Source organism: Phoenix dactylifera, chromosome 2 (assembly GCF_009389715.1).
Source record: "Phoenix dactylifera cultivar Barhee BC4 chromosome 2, palm_55x_up_171113_PBpolish2nd_filt_p, whole genome shotgun sequence".
Lineage (NCBI taxonomy): Eukaryota > Viridiplantae > Streptophyta > Magnoliopsida > Arecales > Arecaceae > Phoenix > Phoenix dactylifera.
Genome location: NC_052393.1, coordinates 17,405,272 through 17,426,841, shown reverse-complemented (window position 1 = coordinate 17,426,841; position 21,570 = coordinate 17,405,272). Strand labels below are relative to the sequence as shown.

At 40.0% G+C, this 21,570-nt stretch overlaps 1 protein-coding gene across 1 annotated transcript; it reads left to right on the top strand.

Moving 5' to 3' along the window:
• The first annotated feature begins 15,569 nt into the window (after positions 1 to 15,569).
• On the top strand, positions 15,570 to 16,349 carry LOC120104421 (glycine-rich cell wall structural protein 2-like). Its single transcript, XM_039115558.1, has one exon. It carries the CDS (start codon positions 15,592 to 15,594, stop codon positions 16,171 to 16,173), a length of 582 nt encoding a protein of 193 aa, XP_038971486.1. The 5' UTR covers positions 15,570 to 15,591; the 3' UTR covers positions 16,174 to 16,349.
• Positions 16,350 to 21,570: the final 5,221 nt, after the last annotated feature.

The following is a 21,570-nucleotide window of genomic DNA, read 5'->3' as shown; positions in this document are numbered from 1 at the left end:
CTATCAAGAAACCAATATGAAGGTCTACGGGAAAAGATTCAATAAACAAGAACAAGAACTCACCAAGATGATCAAGTTCTATGACGAGGGAGTCCACGATCTTGAAGAGCGACTTAACCTCCTTCGAAAACCTCCATTCCCCATCAACCAAAATGCAAGCGAATCAATTGACATCATTAGAGAGAGAAATCAGAACTCACGAGCACCAAGTCTTGGAGTAGATGGCGATGGGGTTCTCCGATATCGTCTTCTTGATGGACACCTCCAGCATTGAATAAAAAGAAGAAGAGGAAATCGATCGGAGGCGAGTGCGCCACCTCTTCATCCTTTGCCGTCGCCGAGGGCGGAGCGGAGAAAAGGGCGGAGCAGGGGAGGAGGGGAGAGAGAGGCGAGTTGGAGAAGGAGTTGGCGTTGCGCGTTCCTGAGAGCTGGTCGGAGAGACCACCTGGAACATGCAGGGGTGTCAAGGGCCAAGGGCTCAAAGAGAGAAGGGGAGGGGGTTAGGGATTTGTAAGGAGAGGAGGGGGGGGGGGGGGGGGGGGGCTGGGGTTGGGGAGGGAGGGGGAGAGAATAGGTCTCCGATGACACTTTTTAAAGCGTCGTTGCGGAGGGGGTGTTTTGGCGATGGGGATGGAGAATGGGTCTCTAATGATGCTTTTTAAAAGCATCGTTGGGGAAGGGGTGTTTTGGTGATGGGGATGGAGAATGGTCTCTGACAACGCTTTTTAAAGCGTCATTTTGGAGGAGAACTAAATCCTTGGCCTCTGACGACACTTTCTAAAGCATCGTTGGAGGAATCGGCCTCTAATGACGCTTTCTAAAGCGTTGTTGGAGGAATCGGCCTCCAACGATGCTTTCTAAAGCGTCGTTTCTATTTTGGTTTCCGACAATGCTTTTTAACGTCGTCTAAGTCAGGCTCCCCACTAAACCGTTGATATCTTCCGATGCTATTTAGAAGCGTCGACAAAATTTGGTGCTAGTCAAATTGCCGATACTTCTCCCTAGCGTTGGCAGTTGGGTGTCAGAAATAACTATTTTTTTCATAGTGCAATTGTTGGAAATCGTATCCTAAATGTCAATCGTCAGCATGTTGATGATTGAATTTTGTAAATGAATTGACAAATTAATAAAGTGTTATTTCGCATTATTCATCATTTCATTTTACATCTTCAAATGAACTTTTATATGATGAAGTTCTTAGAACTTGTTTTATGATAAAGGAGGATTTATCTTAAAGTCCTTAAAACTGTTCACGATCAAATGATATGCTGTTACTAGGACGAAAGCATTATTGAGATTTGGTCGTTGTGTGATATATACGTTGGTTGTCCTCTTAATCAAGAAGTGTGGAGACACTGATATGTCACACAGGTGAAGTGTAGGAGTATATTTCACTGAACGTGATCAATTCCGAAACGCTTTACTGTCAAGAGATGTTCCGAGTAGATATGGATATAAGTTTGGCCTTCTGACCTGAGACCGCAATCTGTGACTAGCAAGCAACTCACTGTACTTTGGTACCGGACTACCTAAATTTCTAATTTAGTGACGGAAGGTCACCGAGTACAGTCAAGTACTTACGTAGTCAGTTGTGAGTCCAGATAGAATTGACCCCTCCGAAAACAGGAGATAATGCCTTGTGTTCAATTTAGCAAAACCTTGGCCAGGATAATCCTTGTGAGGAGTCACAGAATTTCTAAAGTTGAATCACATCATGGATGCACTTATTACAGAGTTGACAGAACTCTGAAGTCATCCTGGCATTTAGAAGTCATAGGGATAAATTATACGGTAACTATAGTCCAAGGATTCTTGAATGTTGCTTTGTTATCATTCGACCTATCCGGACGTCGGGTACCATTGCTAGATGGTCATTTTGATTAGTACAAGAAGTTATTCTTATCCTACAGACTTAGGTTTGAACCTATGGGGTCAACCACATAGAAGTTTTTAGGTTGATCAAATGGCTGATTGATGATTAAGAATCATTCAGAGGTAATTTGGTCAATTCAATTGACAAATTATTCTAAGCAAAAGTTGCATTAAAATAATTATTGAATTATTGGAGGGTTAATTAGTAATTCGATTACTAATAAATTTAATTTGATTGAATTATTGAACTTTAATTAAGCCAAATTGAATTAGATTCAATTTGGGCTAAATTAGGGTCTGACCTAATTCGATCGGGTTCGACCCGAGCCGATTGGGCATAACCTAATTGATCGGGCTTGACCCAATTGGATTGGGATTGACTCAAGTCAATTAAGAGTCCTTATTTGATGAGGATTAAGAGTCCAAATAATCAAAATTTATTATGGAGAAGAATTTCTAAAATTTAGGATCCTAGTTTTCTTTCTTGGAGAAAAAAAATACCTTATCCTTATCCCTAAAAGCAGTGGTGCCTATCCTCTTTATCCCTCAAATCTTCCTAAAAATATAGGAATCAAATCCCTAATTTGTAGGGACCGCATGACACATCAAGCAGGGTGGCGTGCAGCTAAAGTTTGGGATGCAATAACCATCTAATTTTAGGGATTATTGGCACAAGATTAAAAGAGAATTTGTTTATCTCTTAGCTTCCGATTCACCAAAATTTTTTGAAAATTTTATCAGCCAAATTCGTTGGCCAAAAGAGGTGTGAGGCGTGGGGGGTCTTTTGGCTATAAAAGGACCCCCACACTTAGGGTTTGTTGAGATGGTCTTTAGAAAGGGTTCTAAATTCTGAAAAAATTCTGAGAGCCAGCCACTTTCTCTCCTCCTTCTTCTCCTTCATCTCCATCCTTCATCCTCTCGAAGAAGAATCAAAAGTTGAGTGCTTTGAGGAAGAAAAGTTCAGCCACTGCAGCACCTCTGCACGAGCTAGCACTCCTGCAGTTGTGGATCTTCCTAGAGCTTCGCGTGGACTATCCGTAGAGGCCGAACACGTGTGCGGCTATACAAGGTGATCAAGGCATCATCAAAGTTCTCAAAGCAAAAAGGTTGAGATCTGATTACATTAAAAATTAAAATTAGAAATCAACTAGGTTGCTTTAATTCTGCATGACTACATGTTTGACATAGAATCATGCCTACTTATTTAGGATAAATATTTAAAGTTCTGTATTTTTGTTGTAGAGATATGATCTCTAGCATGCATAGAAATTAAATAGTTTAATTCATGCTTCCATTGTAAAATTTTTAAAAAATATATGCATGCGACCACCAGGGTTTCCAACAGTGGTATCAGAGCCAGGTTCAAAGTAGTTTAAACATTTATGCCTAAAACAAGTTTTCTAATCCTATCACCAGGCCGTCCGATCATAGGAGAAAGAAGGGTTCATAACCCTCTTTTGCCATTCAATGGGATCTCTTATGGCGTGTAGGGGTGCCATTGTGATTCAATCCTTGAAGATGAATCACAAAAAGAAGATTAAAAGTAGTTTTAATCTTTGTAATTAAATCTAAAATAATGGATATATTTAGATCAGATTTAAAAGAGATTTATGATTGATTTAATTGCTATTTTTACATGATTAATTAGATCTGAAAAATAGAATGCATGTGATGCATGAGATCTAGGTAAATTCATGTTGATGTATATGTGATATAAAGAACATGAATAAATCTGAAATCATAAACTTGTTTAGATTAGATCTAAATAAAAATTATAATTCATTTATTTTCTGATTTTGTATGTCAAATCAAATCTGAAAATAAATGCATATGATGTATGTTGTTTAAGTTAATTCATATGAGTTTGTATATGTGATATATGGATATAAATCATCTAAGATTTAAACATAAATTAAATCTGAATTTTAACATGATTAATTACAAATCTCAGATCTGAAATATAAGTTTTAAGAACTGAAACTTTGTAGTTAGTATGTAATTAAGAATAATGTAATGATCTGAATTTTCATAAACTTATACTTAATTAAGAATTAAGTGATGATGAAAATCTAGATCTAGAATTGTGAACTCAATTCAATGACATTGCATAATTCATGGAGCATTTGGGTTAGCTCAAATCAAGTTATTAAGATTGGGTTAGACCTAGGGTTAGAATCAAACATGATTCAATTAGAGTTAATTGATCAAATCTAATTAAGTAGTAACTAGATTAGGTCAAGAAAACTCTAGGTCAAATACAATAGTTGTAGATTGATCAATTCCATATCTTCGATTAGACCAAGATAGAATTTGATTTAGGCTCTGTGGTTGAGCCCGAGTCATTAGGGTGGTTAAAATCAAAATTGATTAACCAATCGGTGTCTAAGGTAAGTTTGGCAGACTCGACCAGTGGTTTTTAATTGGAAGCTACTCGCATTGATGCGTTTTTATCGAGTTAATGGCATATCCGTTCCACCGATCTCACCTACCTGGCCGATTTGGTCAATCATTTTTGATTGGATCATTTAATGATTCGAGTTAACCCATGCCTGTAAGAAAAATTAGTTTGACTGATTTAGGTGCTTCCTTAACCGGTTTGAATCTAATTCTTTATAATCTGACTTGGTGAAGTCAGTGGGAGAATTTAGGTTAACCGGATCCTCTTATCTATCCTAATTTAATCCTTTAAAATTATTAGGTCCTTAAAATAAAATAGTTATGGGGATAACTAGGTTATAGCCTTTCATTAAATTAGATGATAATGAGTCCAATGTTTCGATAATCATTGGAGGCGCCACACGCCTAGTGTTTATCGGGCATTGGAATTGTCATTTGATATATGATGAGTCGAGTGTACCTTCAATAGGTGGTCAAGTGGGTTAAGCCACACTCAGGCTTGGTCATCTATTAGTTGATTATACGGAATCCTATTATTTAATGGTTGGACCTAACTAGAATCTTCGGTAGAGGTGCCACACGCCTGCCAAAGAGACTGAGGCAAAGTTATCACTAAAAATTATTTGGTAAAACAATTGGTTCAGAACCTACCAATAGGTGCATATGAGTTGGCCGAGCTACACTCGGGCCCATATGCGATCAATTGGGTTCTAGTGCACATTAAAGATTTAAGTGTAATTCTTCGAATTTGAGGTAGAGGTTACAAATTTGTATAAAATAGTGGGAGGACCTTTAAACTAAAGTCCAAATATTTAGGGTATTGTCAATTCATATACTGATAGCCAATTTTCTTTTTTTGCAGAAATTGCTACTAGTTTGTCACTTCGTTCATTGTTGGATAATAACAAGTTGACTAGACCTAATTTCAATAACTGGCTTAGGAAACTTAAGATTGTGCTAGAGCATGAACAAATCCTTTATGTGATAACGGATCCAGCACCTGAGCAGCCTGCTGGTAATGCACGGGGTATGATCAGAGAAACTTATCAGAAGTGGCTCAATGACCGTATCACTGTTCGATGCAGTATGCTTGCTGCAATGAACGACGAGTTCAGTTGCCGGTTCAAGAATGCTCAGCCCGAAGAAATTGTTCAAGTGTTGAATGAATCTTTTGGCACTCCCGATGACGTTGAAAGGCACAAGACTAGTTGTGTTATTTTCAGCGAACGGATGAAGGATGGGGCATCGGTGACTGATCATGTATTGTACATGATTGAGTTGATCGAGCGCCTGAGCACTCTCGATTTTTTCTTTCATGATCAATTGGGAAAAGATGCTATACTGAACTCTCTTTCTGGTTCGTGCCACCCATTTCTCACCAATTTTCGTATGATGAAACCGGTAGTAAATTATCACCAATTGTTGGGTTTACTACAAACTTTTGAGGAGAATCACCAACTCCTAAAAGGATCGGTGAATTTAGTGGGAGGTTCGTCCAAGGGTCGTGGTCTCTTTAAGAAAAGGAAGAAGAAAAACAAAAATCAAAAGAAAAAAGGTGCATCATGCTGCAGAGTCAGACTAAGAACAAGAAGGCTGATCAGAGTAAGGCAGAGTGCTTCTACTGTAAGAAGCAAGGGCATTAGAAGAGGAATTATCCTCTGTACATTGCATCTCTTGATCCAAAAAAACCTAAGAAAAGTGGAAAATCAGTTGCCAATCAAGGTATTTATATGATAACGTCTTGTAATTTTTCTATTTGTAATAATTTGACTTGGATATTGGATACCGGTAGTCTTTTTAATATTTGTAATTCGTTGCAGGGACTTCAGGTCAGTGAGAGGTTTGAAGAAGGAGAAAGATTTCTGAATGTTGGAGATGTAAGACCTGTTCCAGTTCTAGCTTTAGGAATTTTTAAACTTGTATTTAGCTCTCATGTAAATATCCTTAGTGATTGTCACTATTGTCCAAGTTTTTTATTGAATGTCATTTCTATAGGCCTTTTGGCCAAAAATGGTTATGAAATATCAATAAAAAAGGATTATTGCAATATCATTTGGAATGGTGTTGCTGTAATGAATGAAATTCTGAGTAATGGCATTTACATTTTGTCACAGCCTGTTCATATAATGTACAAGTCCAATAAGCATCCTAGAATAGATAATGTCACGGATGTTTACCTTTGACATTATAGGCTAGGTCATATTAACAAGAACAGGATGAACATGTTAAATAAAGAGGGAATCCTCAATGTTAATGATTGTGAATCATTAACAACCTATGAATCATGCTTTTTTGGTAAGATGACCAAGTCACCTTTTACTAAAAAAGATGAACGAGCCAATGACTTATTGATCCTAGTACATTCTGATGTATGTGGGCCAATTAGCACAAATGCTAGAGGTGGATATGCATATTTTATTACTTTCACGACCTTTTGAGGTATTGTTATGTCTATTTAATGAGACATAAATTTGAAGCATTTGAAATGTTCAAATTGTATCGTAATGAAGTAGAAAAACAAATTGGAAAGAGTATTAAAACTCTTCGATCAGATCGAAGGGGTGACATATCTGGAAGAGAATGGGATTCTTTCCCAATGGACTCCTCCTGGTACACCGCAGTATAACGACGTGTCAGAAAGGAGAAATCGAACTCTATTAGATATGGTTCGATCCATGGTGGGGTTTGCTGATCTGCCCATATCCTTTTGGGGATATGCACTTGAGTCAGCCTGTTATATACTTAATAAGGTTTCAAGTAAATCTATGAATAAAACACCACATGAGATGTGGACGGGACGGAACCGGTACTCTCTCACCTTAGGGTTTGGGAGTGTCCAGCGTACGTCAAACGTTTGAAGACAGACAAACTTGAACCCAAGTCTGACAAATATTTCTTTTTCGGTTACCCTAAAGAAACTAAAGGATATTATTTCTACCTTGCTGAAGAACAAAAGTTGTTCGTAAGCAATAGAGCTGTTTTCTTAGAGAAAGAATTTCTTAGTGAAGGAACAAATAGCTCTAATATTGAACTTAGGGAAGTTTAACATGTAGAAGATCTGACAACATCTACTGAACCAATTGAGTCGGATTTGATTAGATCAGATCCAGAACCCATCTTAGATGCACCATTAAGGCAATCAAGTAGAGTACCACGTCAGCCGGATAGATACTATGGTTTCTTGGTCCGGAATGGGGATCCTGTCGAACTTGATGAAAACGATGAGGATCCGATCACCTACATGGATGCAATGCAGAGGTATGACTCTGATGCATGGCTTGGAGCCATGCAATCCGAAATGAAATCCATGAAGGTCAATGATGTATGGACATTAGTTGACCCATCCGAAGGGATTAAACCCATAAGGTGTAAGTGGATTTACAAAAGAAAACGAAGCGCAGACGGAAAGGTGGAGACCTATAAAGTCCGTCTGGTTGCCAAAGGATATCATCAGCATTATGGTATTGACTATGATGAGATGTTTTCTTCCGTCGCAATGCTCAAATCTATTCGGATTATCCTTGCGATAGCAGCATATTTAGATTATGAAATCTGGCAAATGGATGTAAAGACCGCTTTTCTAAATGAAGATTTAGAAGAGGAGGTGTATATGATGCGATCTGAAAGTTTTATATCTACAGATAAGTCTAAGGTGTGCAAGTTTCAAAAATCCATTTATGGATTAAAGCAAGTTTCACGGAGTTGGAACATATGATTTGATAAGGTGATCAAATTGTATGGCTTCATTAAGAATGAAGAGGAACCTTGCATTTATAAATGGGAAAATGGTTCAGTTGTTATATTTCTTATTTTGTATGTGGATGACATTCTTCTAATCGGAAATGACATTCCTACATTACAAGGAATAAAGATTTGGCTATCATCTCAATTTGCCATGAAGGATTTGGGAGAAGCATCTTACATCCTAGGGATAAAGATTTATAGAGATAGATTTAGAAGATTGTTTAGATTATCCCAATCCACATACATTGATACTATACTGAAGAGGTTCATGGAATTAACCTCTCTAAGAGGGATTGTCCGACAACCCCTCAAGAAAGAGAGAGTATAGATAGAATTCCATATGCTTCGGCAGTGGGATCTATAATATATGCCATGACATATACTAGACCAGATGTGACATACTCAGTAAGAGTAGTGAGCAGATACCAGTCTGATCCAGGTAGCAACCACTGAAAGATTGTAAAAACCATCCTTAAGTATTTGAGAAATACTAAAGATCAGTGGCTTGTCTACGGTGATTCTGACTTAAAACTTGAGGGATATACCGATTCAAGTTTTCAGTCAGATCAAGATGATAGCAAGAGCGTGTCAGAATATATCTTTACTCTTAAGGGTGGGGCCATCTGCTGGAAGAGTTCCAAGCAGCATACAGTGGCAGATTCTATATGTGAAGCAGAATACATTGCAGCATCTGATGCCACCAAGAAAACTGTATAGTTGCGGAAGTTCATCACTGAGCTTGGAGTGACACCCTCCATTGATGGTCCAGTGACTGTATTTTGTGACAACACTAGAGCCATAGCTCAAGCAAGAGAACCCAAAGCACATCAGCGGACCAAGCATATTCTACGTCGCTACCATCTGGTTCGAGAGATCATCGAACGAGGTGACATTGATCTTTAGAAGATTGATACAAAAGAAAATCTAGCTGACCCATTTACCAAAATCCCATCAAAGAGTTCCACGAACACAAGTCGAAGATGGGTATTAGATACTGTGCCGATTGACTTTAGGCTAAGTGGGAGTTGTTGGAAATTGTATCCTAAATGTCAATCGTCAGCATGTTGATGATTGAATTTTGTAAATGAATTGACAAATTAATAGTGTTATTTGGCATTATTCATCATTTCATTGTACATCTTCAAATAAACTTTTATATGATGAAGTCCTTAGGACTTATTTTATGATAAAGGAGGATTTATTTTTGAGTCCTTAAACTTGTTCGCGACCAAATGATATGTTGTTACTAGGACGACAGTATTATCGAGATTAGGTCATTTTGTGACATATACGTTGGTTGTCCTCTTAACCAAGAAGTATGGAGACACTGATATGTCACACAGGTGAAGTGTAGGGGTACATTTCACTGAACGTGACCAATTTCGGAACGCTCTACTGTCAAGAGATGTTCCGAATGGATATGGGCATAAGTTTGACCCTCTGACTTGAGACCGCAACCTGTGACTAGCAAGCAACTCACTGTAGTTTGGTACCGGACTACCTGAATTTCTAATTCAGTGATGGAAGGTCGCTGGGTACAGTCAAGTACTTACGTAGTCAGTTGTGAGTCAAGATGGAATTGACCCCTCCTGGAAATAGGAGATAATGCCATGTATTCAATTTAGAAAAGCTTTGGCCAGGATAATTCTTATGAGGAGTCACAGAATTTCTAAAGTTGAATCACATCATGGATGCACTTATTACAGAGTTGACAGAATTCTGAAGTCATCCTGGCATTTAGGAGTCATAGGGATAAATTATACGGTAACCATAGTTCAAGAGTTCTTGAATGTTGCTTTGCAATTATTCGGCCTATCTGGACATCGGGTACCATTGCGAGATTGTCATTTCGATTAGTACAAGAAGTTGTTCTTGTGCTACCGGCTTAGGTTCGAACCTATGGGGTCACACGCATAGAAGTTTCTAGGTTGATCAAATGGCTGATTGATGATTAAGAATCATTCAGGGGTAATTTGGTCAATTCGATTGACATTATCTTAAGCAAAAAATGCATTAAAATAATTATTGAATTATTGGAGGGTTAATTAGTAATTGGATTACTAATAAATTTAATTTGATTGAATTATTGAACTTTAATTAAGCCAAATTGAATTAGATTCAATTTGGACTAAATTAGGGTTTGACCTAATTCGATCGGGTTCGACCCGAGCCGATTGGGCATAACCTAATTGATCAGACTTGACCCAATTAGATTGGGATTGACTCAAGTCAATTAAGAGTCCTTATTTGATGAGGATTAAGAGTCCAAATAATTAGAATTTATTATAGAGAAGAATTCCTAAAATTTAGGATCCTAGCTTTCTTTCTTGGAGAAGAAAGACACCTCATCCTTATCCCTAAAAGCAGTGGTGCCTATCCTTTTTTTTGGACAATTTTTGGCGTGAGGAAAGAGGAGGCGTGGGGCTATTTTTCAAAAAAATATGGCGCCTCAAATCTTCCTAAAAAGATAGGAATCAAATCCCTAATTTGTAGGGACTGCATGACGCATCAAGTAGGGTGGTGTGTAGCTGAAGTTTGGGGTGCAATAACCCTCTAATTTTTTAGGGATTCTTGGTACAAGATTAAAAGAGAATTTGTTTATCTCTTAGCTGCCAATTCACCAGAATTTTTTGGAATTTTATCAGCCAAATTCGTTGGCCAAAAGAGGTGTGAGGCTTGGGGGGTCTTTTGGCTATAAAAGGACCCCCACACTTAGGGTTTGTTGAGATGGCCTTTAGAAAGGGTTCTAAATTCTGGAAAAATTCTAAGAGCCAGCCACTTTCTCTCCTCCTTCTTCTCCTTCATCTCCATCCTTCATCCTCTCGAAAAAGAATCAAAAGTTGAGTGCTTCGAGGGAGAAAAGTTCAGCCACTGCAGCACCTCTGCACGAGCTAGCACTCCTACAGTTGTGGATCTTCTTAGAGCTTCGCGTGGACTATCCGTAGACGCTGGACACGTGTGCAGCTATATAAGGTGATCAAGGTATTATTAAAGTTCTCAAAGCAAAAAGGTATGAGATCTGATCTCATTAAAAATTAAAATTAGAAATCAACTAGGTTGCTGAAATTCTGCATGATTATATGTTTGACATAGAATCATGCCTACTTGTTTAGGATAAATGTTTAAAGTTCTAGATCTATTTTTGTTGTAGAGATATGATCTCTAGCATGCATAGAAATTAAATAGTTTAATTCAAGCTTCCGTTGTTAAATTTTTAAAAAATATATGCATGTGACCACCAGGGTTTCCAACAGCAAGCAATAAGCGCATCATGCTCTATCAATCCTATAATAGTAGATACAAACTACTATCAATAAAAGATGGATAGATGGGAATCCAAAAATAAAATATTTAAAAAATAAACAATAAGGGCACATAGCAAAATTCATAATGTTGGCGAGCCATGCAAGATATTATCCAATTCGCAGTACTATTTGCCTCTTTATAAACATTTGAAATGTCCGAAGCAAGCTATAAGTGCATCATGCTTCAACAATTCTATAATTCAAGACTAAGGTCATGGTGCAACTCGAACAACCCAAAGGTTAGGTGAAGGCGAGTTGAGCAGACTGGCGGAGGTGTAAAGAATTGGATCTCCTCCAAAGGTGGCTTGCAAAAAGTCTGCTTGCAAGAGAGTTTCCAACGGGAGACCAGCCCAAGCCTAAGTCAGATAGAGAAGCAACAATATGGAAAAAAGAGTTTTTAGTAGAGTGTGATTGTCCTTGGTTAGTATATAACCTCTATCCTTGAGGTACCCTGGCTGTCCTATTATATAAGTGAGCTCGTTTTGTTGTGATTTGGGCTGATGTGGCGTGCACGGATGGCTAGGTGACGACTAGTAGTACGGTCGCTCCGTGGGAGCCAATCCGCGAGGGCAGTGTGCAATGCTGGTCGGGCACAAGCTGTGGTGCTGCCAAGACTGGGGCTTGCCAGAGTTGTCGGTTGTTAAAACTGTCAATTTTTGTCGACATGTGCTGATTGTTATTCTCGGCTGATTGGCTTCTCGGCTGCTGGCTCTTTAGCTATTTGGCTCTTTGGCCGGGGGCACCTCGGCTCTTTGGCCTGCGTCGAAGTCATTCTCCACAAATTATGTTTGAGGTTAAGGAGGTCGGTCTGGCCCGAGGTCGAGGTGGCCAATATTTTTTTCATCACAAACCACTATCAATGAAAGATGGATTAGAAAGTCATCGAGCAACCATCATAGAATCATCCTCAGAACAAATTTGTGAAGCTCCTAATATGTATAGAGCATAATTCAGTCCTTCCTATGCAACATGCAACTCTGCCATTGAAACTGTAGTATTAAAAATTCTAACTCTATCTACTGCAATGTATCCATCATCAAAACTTTTGTGGTTTGCTAATGCCAAAGATACAAATTGTTCCACATTTTTCGCCCACTATTAGTCAGTCACTATAAATATTTTGACAATGTTACAACTCAAATGTTTAGATGGATCGACAAGAATGTCTACGGCTTCTCCTTCTCCCCTTACAGTAGTTACTTCGCAATTCTTTCATACGAGGAATTTATATGCTGCTAGGTGGATGTTATAATTGAAAGGTTCACTCGGTGTCTCTGTTCAAATTCTTGGTAGAAGGTTTTTGCAGTATTTCCAATGTCTTGTGTGAAGATGCCGCCAAAGCATTCTTCCCCAAGATGTGCATTTCTCAACGATTCGTAATTTAAAGACTCCTTTAAATCCGTGCACATGGGCTTCGTGGCATACATTATCTATCTTAGAAGATTTCCATAATAAGCATCCACGAGCGGCCTAATGTTTTTGGGGGTCTAAGGCCGTTTTGTTTTTAAGGCCTTTTCTATAGTAGGTTGGCCTTAGGCGAACTCACAGGAGGATCTTTTTTTTCTATTTTTTCTTTGAGGCTTTTTCTGCAGTGGGCCTTCTTTGGGCCGGGGCCATAGGCGACCGCTTCAGTCACCTAAGGATTGGGCCGGCCCTGTAAGCATCTTTTTTTCCCATTCAATCGCTCACATTGATGGAAAACATATGCATTCTTTGGCCAGACTTCCTATAAATGATAACTTTTGCAGATCGTGGAATTACACTCTTGAATTTTTTTCATTGCTGAACATATCAGACTGAGTTAAATAAGTCAAAGATCTAAATTGGAATTTGAGTCCTTTAATAAAAAGTCGAATAAGGTTGACTCATTTATGACTAGAATCTCCTAACCTGCTTAAGGCAGGTTGGCTGGCAGTTCGATCATAAATTGCCACCTTAATATAAATTGCCACCTTTTTAAGGTTTTTTCTTTGATTATCTTCCTTTTTATGTCTCGCTCGGACTTAAAATTTTATTCCATTGTATTGGTTTCCATGACCTATTTTCTTATAATACCAGATACATGTCTACATGTGTACAAACAGGGATAACTATGCAAAAAAAAAAAAGCCCCATCGTAATTGCGTGTAAAATACATGCCTAGTTGTAGGCAAGGGACTATTCTTTGACAAATAAGAATAAAAACTGCATAAGGGACCGAGCAGAAAATGGCAAACGTTGACAGTTCATTTACGACTCGTATAGGAAGACTAGGGTAAAAGTTACTAAATTAGTTGTAGTCTTCAAATTTTGTAATGATATTACAAACTTCTTTTGCAAACATCTCTACCATATGGAGAAAAGGCATTGCAGCAAGACGCAAGGCAATGCTTATGCTTGCTAATTACCATACCTATCAAAACCGTGGAAGACTGTTTGGCTGGCTGATTTTTCATTGACCCGGGTGGATGCTGCTTGTTTGCTTATTATGATCCATAGTTGCAGAGGCCATACTCATAGTTGATGAAAAAAAATCACTAAAATTTCTATTTTTTTAGAATCAATGTGGAAACTAAGCCTCAAAAATACTTGTGAGGGGCGTCCTGCATGTTTTCGACTAACACTTTGCAACTAACGTGGACGACCTCCAACCAGTTCAAAGTTTTTCAGTGATTCATCTCACCGTTCTATAGCTAATATCGAAGAAAGAGCTCGATCAGCTTTTAGGAGACACAGAAAAATATGGCATTAGGCTGAGGGACGGATCATCTAGCTCGAACAAACATGTCTTAAGCCGGCATCTCGCGCGGGAGGAGAAGAAAAGAGAAGGGGCCGGGGAGAGGAAGGAAGGAGAAGAAGAGAAGAAAAAAGGAAAAGAAAAGGAAAAGAAAAAAATTAGAAGAAAAGAAAAGAAAAAAAAGAGAGAAGAAAAGAAAAAAGAATTACATTATTTTATAACTTTATTATTGTATTATACTATACATATTATATTATATTACATTATATCATAATACATTAATATGTTATTTTAAATAATTTAATATTATGTTATATTATGAAAAATTAATTAATACTAATAATTATAATATTTTATATCTTTATTATTGTATTATACTATAAATATAATATATATTACATTATATCATAATATATTAACATGATATATTAAATAATTTAATATTATGCTATACTATGAAAAATTAATTTACTCTAATAATTGTATTACTATTATGCTATGCTATGCAATGTTATATTACTATATTATAATAATATTATTTTATATTACAGTAATATTATACTATATCGTATATTATGTATTAATACATATTATGTTTTATGTATAATACTATGCAATGTCCTTTATGGTAATTAATTTTGTCCTACCAAAGCACTTTTCCAGTTTGTTTACCAAACATATATTAAAGTGCCACAGCACTTTAGAAATGTAATTACCAAACAGCAAACAGCTTTTTATAACAGCTCTACTTCAGACAGCTCTACTTCCAACAGCTCTACTGCCAACAGCTTCCCCAAACATGGCCTTATTAATTGAGGAACGGTAGAAAAATCTGAAAATAGGAGTATTTTAGGAAACCAAAAATCACAAATTTACTTTCTCTCTTGAAATCATATTGTATCCATCTCATTTGCAATGGTAATTATTTGCCCATTCCAGCTCATTGCAGAAACTAGAGTTCCTCCGAATCTTGTATTTCTAATTCTTTTTTAAGCAAACCTCTACATATATAACAATGATTTATCGAATACTTTGTCCGTTGATTGGTAATATCGGGACCTTGTTGTTTACGATCGCCAACTAAAAGATATAATAATTATCGTTTTCTTGACTGATGGCCACTAAACGCCGCAAATTGACCCGTCGCAACCCTGTTTTGGATTTACTTTGGCTGCCACCTAACGCCAAGACCCAAGTCAGCGGATTTTACTGACGGACGTCCCACCACAATGCATGTAGTTCGGCAGCGGAGTCGCCGGTAACAAAACTTTGGTTAATATTGTCAACAATGCGGGCACGTCGGCCTGCCGAGTAGAAAACCGGGGAATACCAGCACCTTGGTTTAGAAAAAACTCGGAGAAAATACGCGATCTAATCACCTACCAAGCCATAAGCTAGCGAAGGGTAGCGCTGGTCAATTACCACACTCTACTGGTTTCGCATGAGGAAGGTAGCAAGCCTTGGAGTCCTTCATGCATGCAACTCTATAAATACCCATGCCGTCCTCCCCTCCAGCCCACACCTCATTCCTCACTTCCCGATCTCATCCTAACAACCATGGCTAAGACTAAGCTTGTTGCTCTTTCCTTCATAGTTTTGCTGAGCATCGGCCTCTCCGAGGCAGGCCGAGCCTTGACATCTTCAGGTGGAGGTGGTGGTGGCGGAGAGGGCGGTGGGGGAGGTGGGGGCTCTGGAAACGGCTCCGGTTCAGGCTATGGTTCCGGCTCCGGTTATGGTGAAGGAGGTGGATCCGGGGCTCATGGCGGTGGGTACGGAAGAGGTGGAGGCGGCGGTGGCGGAGGCGGTGAAGGTGGAGGTAGCGGATCTGGCTATGGGTCCGGAAGCGGGTACGGGTCTGGCTCTGGATATGGCGCCGGTGGAGCCCACGGTGGAGGCTATGCAAGCGGTGGAGGTGGTGGAGGTGGCGGCGGCTCCGGCGGAGGGAATGGAAGCGGAAGTGGATCGGGTTATGGATCCGGCAGTGGCTCAGGGTACGGCCAGGGGGGTGGTGCCCATGGAGGGGTCTACGGAAGCGGCGGAGGCGGCGGCGGCGGCCGGGGCTCTGGGTCAGGTTCTGGGTCTGGCTATGGTTCCGGCTATGGGTCTGGATACGGGAGTGGAGGTGGTGGACACCCTTAGTTGACTCCTAGATCTGCAACAGCCCGGTTGAAGCCCCTCCTCGTCGTAGTTCGCGTACCGCGCCACTCAATCTTTCTTTTCTGCGTGTTTATTTTGGCTATGGGTATCGTTGTAATAAGAAATGGAAGGGCTTCCGTCTCAAAATTAATAAAATAATGGTTATCCATAGTTAATTAGCTCCTGTGCCAGATTTTTTTGCCATTTTTTTTAAATTTAGCGGATGCATTGAATTAGACTACATAGTGATAGATACATACATATGAATAAAAAATAAATATTTAAAAAATAAACAAAAAAAGGTAATATAATAAAACTCATAATGTTGGTTAGCCATATAAGATTCTATCCAATCAATAGTACTATTATCTTCTCTATAAATAAATGAGATGTCAATAGCAACACTAAAAATTATTTTTTTTCTGGCTCTTTTTAAAGCCTATACCGACGCTTATAAGCATCGGTAATTTTTCCGCCGACGCTTTCTAAAGCGTCGCAAAAGCGTAAGATAGGTGGGAGTGGGAAAAAAAATTTCCGATACTTTTGGAAAACGTCGCTAAAGGGTCGGTTTTAGCGACACTTTTTGGCCACTAAAGCCGACGCTTATACACGTTGCGCAATTAGCGACGCTTTAAAGCGTCGGCTTTTAATCACTAGTTTTTGTAAAAAAATAATTATAACTATGCTTTAAAGCATCGTTATAATTATTTTTTTAAAAAAATATATTTAAAAAGATTTTTTTAAAGGTCATTCTTCCAGCACCGTGGCGCCTTCCTTTTTAGCAAGCTCAATAAATCAGGATACCGGGGTTTCCAGCGGTGGAGCTTGGATGCCGCCCCCACCTCCCCCTCCCGCAGAGGTTCCTCAATGGCTGAAATCCCTCCCCCTGGCTCCTGAGTGCCACCCTACCCTGGGCATGTTCCAGGACCCTATCGCCTACATCCTCCAGATCGAGGAGGAGACCTCCTCCTGAGTACCAATCGAACCTGAATTTTACAATCAACACAACAACTGTTTCACGATGCAACAGATCCAAAACATCATAAACAAATCATATCACATGTTCCATCCTGACCAATAAATATAACAACAACCCCTATATAGTTTAAGAAAATTCCAACCACTAATCCGATTCAAATTAAACGAAAATCAATGAGAAAACTATCAAGAAACCAATATGAAGGACTACGAGAAAAGATTCAATAAACAAGAACAAGAACTCACCAAGATGATCAAGTTCTATGACGAGGGAGTCCACTCCAATCCTCTTGAAGAGCGACTTAACCTCCTTCGAAAATCTCCATTCCCCATCAACCAAAATGTAAGCGAATCAATGACATCATTAGAGAGAGAAATCAGAACTCACGAGCGCCAAGTCTTGGAGTAGATGGCGATGGGGTTCTCCGATATCGTCTTCTTGACGGACACCTCCAGCATTGAATCAAAAGAAGAAGAGGAAATCGATCGGAGGCGAGTGCGCCACCTCTTCATCCTTCGCCGCCGCGGAGGGCGGAGCGGAGAAAAAGGCGGAGCAGGGGAGGACAGGAGAGAGAGGTGAGTTGGAGAAGGTGATGGCGTCGCGCGTTCCTGAGAGCTGATCGGGGAGACCACCTGGAACATGCAGGGGTGTCAAGGGCCAAGGGCTCAAAGAGAGAAGGGGAAGGGGTTAGGGATTTGTAAGGAGAGGAGATTGGGGGGGGGGGGGGGGGGGAGGGGGAGAGAATGGGTCTCCGATGACACTTTTTAAAGCGTCGTTGGGGAGGGGGTGTTTTGGCGATGGGGATGGAGAATGGATCTCCGATGATGCTTTTTAAAGCATCATTGGGGAGGGGGTATTTTGGCGATGGGGATGGAGAATGGTCTCTGACAACGCTTTTTAAAGCGTTGTTTTGGAGGAGAATTAAGGCCTTGGCCTCTGATGACACTTTCTAAAGCGTCGTCGGAGGAATCGGCCTCCAACGATGCTTTCTAAAGCGTCATTGGAGGAATTGGCCTCCAACGACGCTTTCTAAAGCATCATTTCTATTTTGGTTTCCGACGATGCTTTTTAACGTCGTCTAAGTCAGGCTCCCCACCAAACCGTCGGTATCTTCCGACGCTATTTAGAAACGTCAGCAAAATTTGGTGCTAGTCAAATTGCCGATACTTCTTCCTAGTGTCGGCAGTTGGGTGTCAGAAATAACTATTTTTTCCATAGTGCAAGCAATAAGCGCATCATGCTCTATCAATCCTATAATAGTAGATACAAACTACTATCAATAAAAGATGGATAGATGGGAATCCAAAAATAAAATATTTAAAAAATGAACAGTAAGGGCACATGGCAAAATTCATAACATTGGCGAGCCATGCAAGATATTATCCAATTAGCAGTACTATTTGCCTCTTTATAAACATTTGAAATGTCCAAAGCAAGCTATAAGTGCATCATGCTTCAACAATTCTATAATTCAGGACTAAGGTCATGGTGCAACTCGAACAACCCTAAGGTCAGCTAGAGCCGAGTTGAGCAGACTAGCCGAGGTGTAGAGAAGTGGATCTCCTCCAAAGGTGGCTTGCAAGAGAGTTTCTAATGGGAGACCCGCCCAAGCCTAAGTCAGATAGAGAAGCAACAATGTGGAAGGAAGAGTTTTTAGTAGAGTGTGATCCTCCTTGGTTACACTACAAGAAAAACAAGATTTGGCGATGCTTTTTAAGGCTTTTACCGACGCCTTTAAACGTCAATAACTTTCTTCTGACGCTTTTAAAAGTGTCGGCTATGTCAGAGTGGAAAAAAGAATTGCCGACGCTTACGAAAAGCGTTGCTAAAGGGTGTTTTTAGCGACGCTTTTTAGCGACTCTTTAAAGCGTCGTTAGAAATATTTTTTTTTGAAAAAAATATATTTAATTTTTGTTTTAAATATTGCATCCGTGGTTTAGATATGGTGCATTGCAAAACCCACAAATATTTTTTCTTTTTTTTTTTTAACTAAAGGGAGGCTGAAACAAGCCACCCAAAAATTTTATTGCAAGAACAATGTTTACAGCAAAATATTTACAACAGAGATATCTGAAGAGTAGTTCTGTGATTGTGATACAACTACTTAATAGGGAAGACAACTATAGTGGGTAAAACCAAGACGGACAGCATCAACTAGAAGGGAGAAAAGGCCAAACAGCTCAGAGACAAGAACACTGCGATCTGAATTAACCACCGCATCCGTTGCAAGCAAGGAGGACAGCGGTGAGGAAGGTGGAGTAGAATTTCTTGTGGCTCCGTGTCGGCCGCCACCACGACGAACTCCGAAATACCCCTATTCAAAGTCTTGGTAGCTGCACACAAGATAATTTCAGCATAAACGAATGCGAGGATTGGAATTACTTAAGAGGGTTTAAAGTAAAGAGAGACGATTGGGATTGGAAACCTTCATTGGCGCCCTTCTTGAGCTGTTTATAGTTGGCTGCTTGCTGGATGAGATCCAATATGGTTATCGTCAGCTGGGCGTCCGCCAATGGGTAGGCCTTCAGGTTCACAGCCTCGGTGCTCTATTATTATTTCAAAACATAAAAATATATATGCTATTTTATTTTTTTTATAGAAAAAGAAAGAGAAGCATAGGTATAGGTGAAGATATTGAAGGGAAATAAAAAGAGATAAGAGAGGAAGGGAGGGGCATCACCATTTTTGTTCTTTTCTTGGGTTTTATTGAGCGAACCGAGTTGAAGGCTCGAAGCGATTGGATGGAGAGGGCGGTGTCTTGCTCGTGTTCCGCTTTGATTTGGGAGCGGAGGACAGGACGCTTCATTCCTACTATGCCTGAGAAGAGAAGAGAGAGGACTTCGGCGATGGCCGGAGAGGGGTTTTCAGTGTAGAGGGGTGCCCTAGGTGCCTCTTCGACAGCGGCGAAGAGGCGGGCGAAGGCATCATCGCCGGAGACGTTCTCTACGCACTGTTTCTCGACGCCACAAAGAGAAGTGGGGAAAAGAGGAGGGGGGTCGAGGATGAGCCGAGGACGAGGCCGCCGCTTGTGGTGATGGAGAGGAAGGAAGAGTAATAGAGGCAGAGGAGGGCGGAAATGGGGAGGGAAGAGAGGGATTTGAGGAGATGGCTTCTTGAATCTGGAGGGGGTTAGGGATTTTTTTGGGGGGGGGGTGAGAGGGGGGTGCGGCGGCTGAAGGGGTTATCGCTTTTGAAAGCGAGCGACGGAGAGAGAGGGATTTGTTGGATTTGGGTTAGGGAGGAGAAGGAGGGGTTAGGGATCGCCCGCGGGGGGTGTGGGGGAGGTGGAGGGGGGGCGCGGGTTGAGGGGCGGCTGGCTGCAGGGGTTAGGGTTTAGGGGAATTAGATTTTATATTTGTGTTGGCGCCGGGTTGGGGGGGGAGGGGAGGGAATGGCCCCCGACGATGCTTTGCTTTGAAGCATCGTCTACTCGCCTTATCCGTCTGTTGCCCAAGGTGACAAGCCAAGAGGGGGGGGGGGGTGAATTGGTTTTACAAAATTTTCAATCCCTTAATTAAGTTAGTTGATGAGTGAGTGGTTAAGCTAATATTAATTAAATGCGTGTAGTGGAGTTAAGTAAAAACACAATACAAACACACAAGAAGTATAGTGGTTCGGTGCTCTCCTAAGCACCTACGTCCACTCCCCAAGCGTCTCCTTGGGAATTCACTATAATCCCGCGGATTATAGTTGGATTATTTTTGAGGCTCACAATCCAAAAACCTCTACACTTTGGTTTTCCGGGATCACAAAAAACCTATGTTAGTTTTACGGGCTCACCAACAAACCCTCACCGTTGGTTTTATGGGCTCACCAACAAACCTTACAAAGAATAATAGAAAAAAAGTTTAAAGCTCTTAAATGAGCAAATATAACAAATATACACAAAAAGAAGAGAGTATAAAATAATTATCACTTTGTAGATTGCTCTTCTCTTCTTTGCCAAGTTTCCTTCTCTTCACAATGGGTTGGTGGAGCTGTTGAATACACCCTTAGATTCATTACAAGAAAAAGAAGATTTTCCAACGTTTTTTATGATCTTTACCGATGCTTATAAGCATCAGCTAAAGTTAGACCGACGCTAAACAAAGCGTCGTAGAAGTGTCGGCGATACCTGAGTGAAAAAAGTTTTTTCCGATGCTTTCAGAAAGCGTCGTAAAAGATCAGTTTTTAGCGACGCTTTTTAGCAACGCTTAAAAGCGTCGCTAAAAGCCTCAAAGCTGACGCTTATAAGCGTCGGCTAATGTATTTAATTTTTTTAAACAATTATTTTCTTTAGCATCCCTATTCCTTCTTACATCAATTCTGGACACCATCAATTCTGGACATGGCCAGCCCAAGAGTCCTCCTAGAAATGAATGAGCTTCCCACTTCCCAGCTTAAATCTCAAGCAGTTCTAAAATGGAGCAAGATTTTTACTG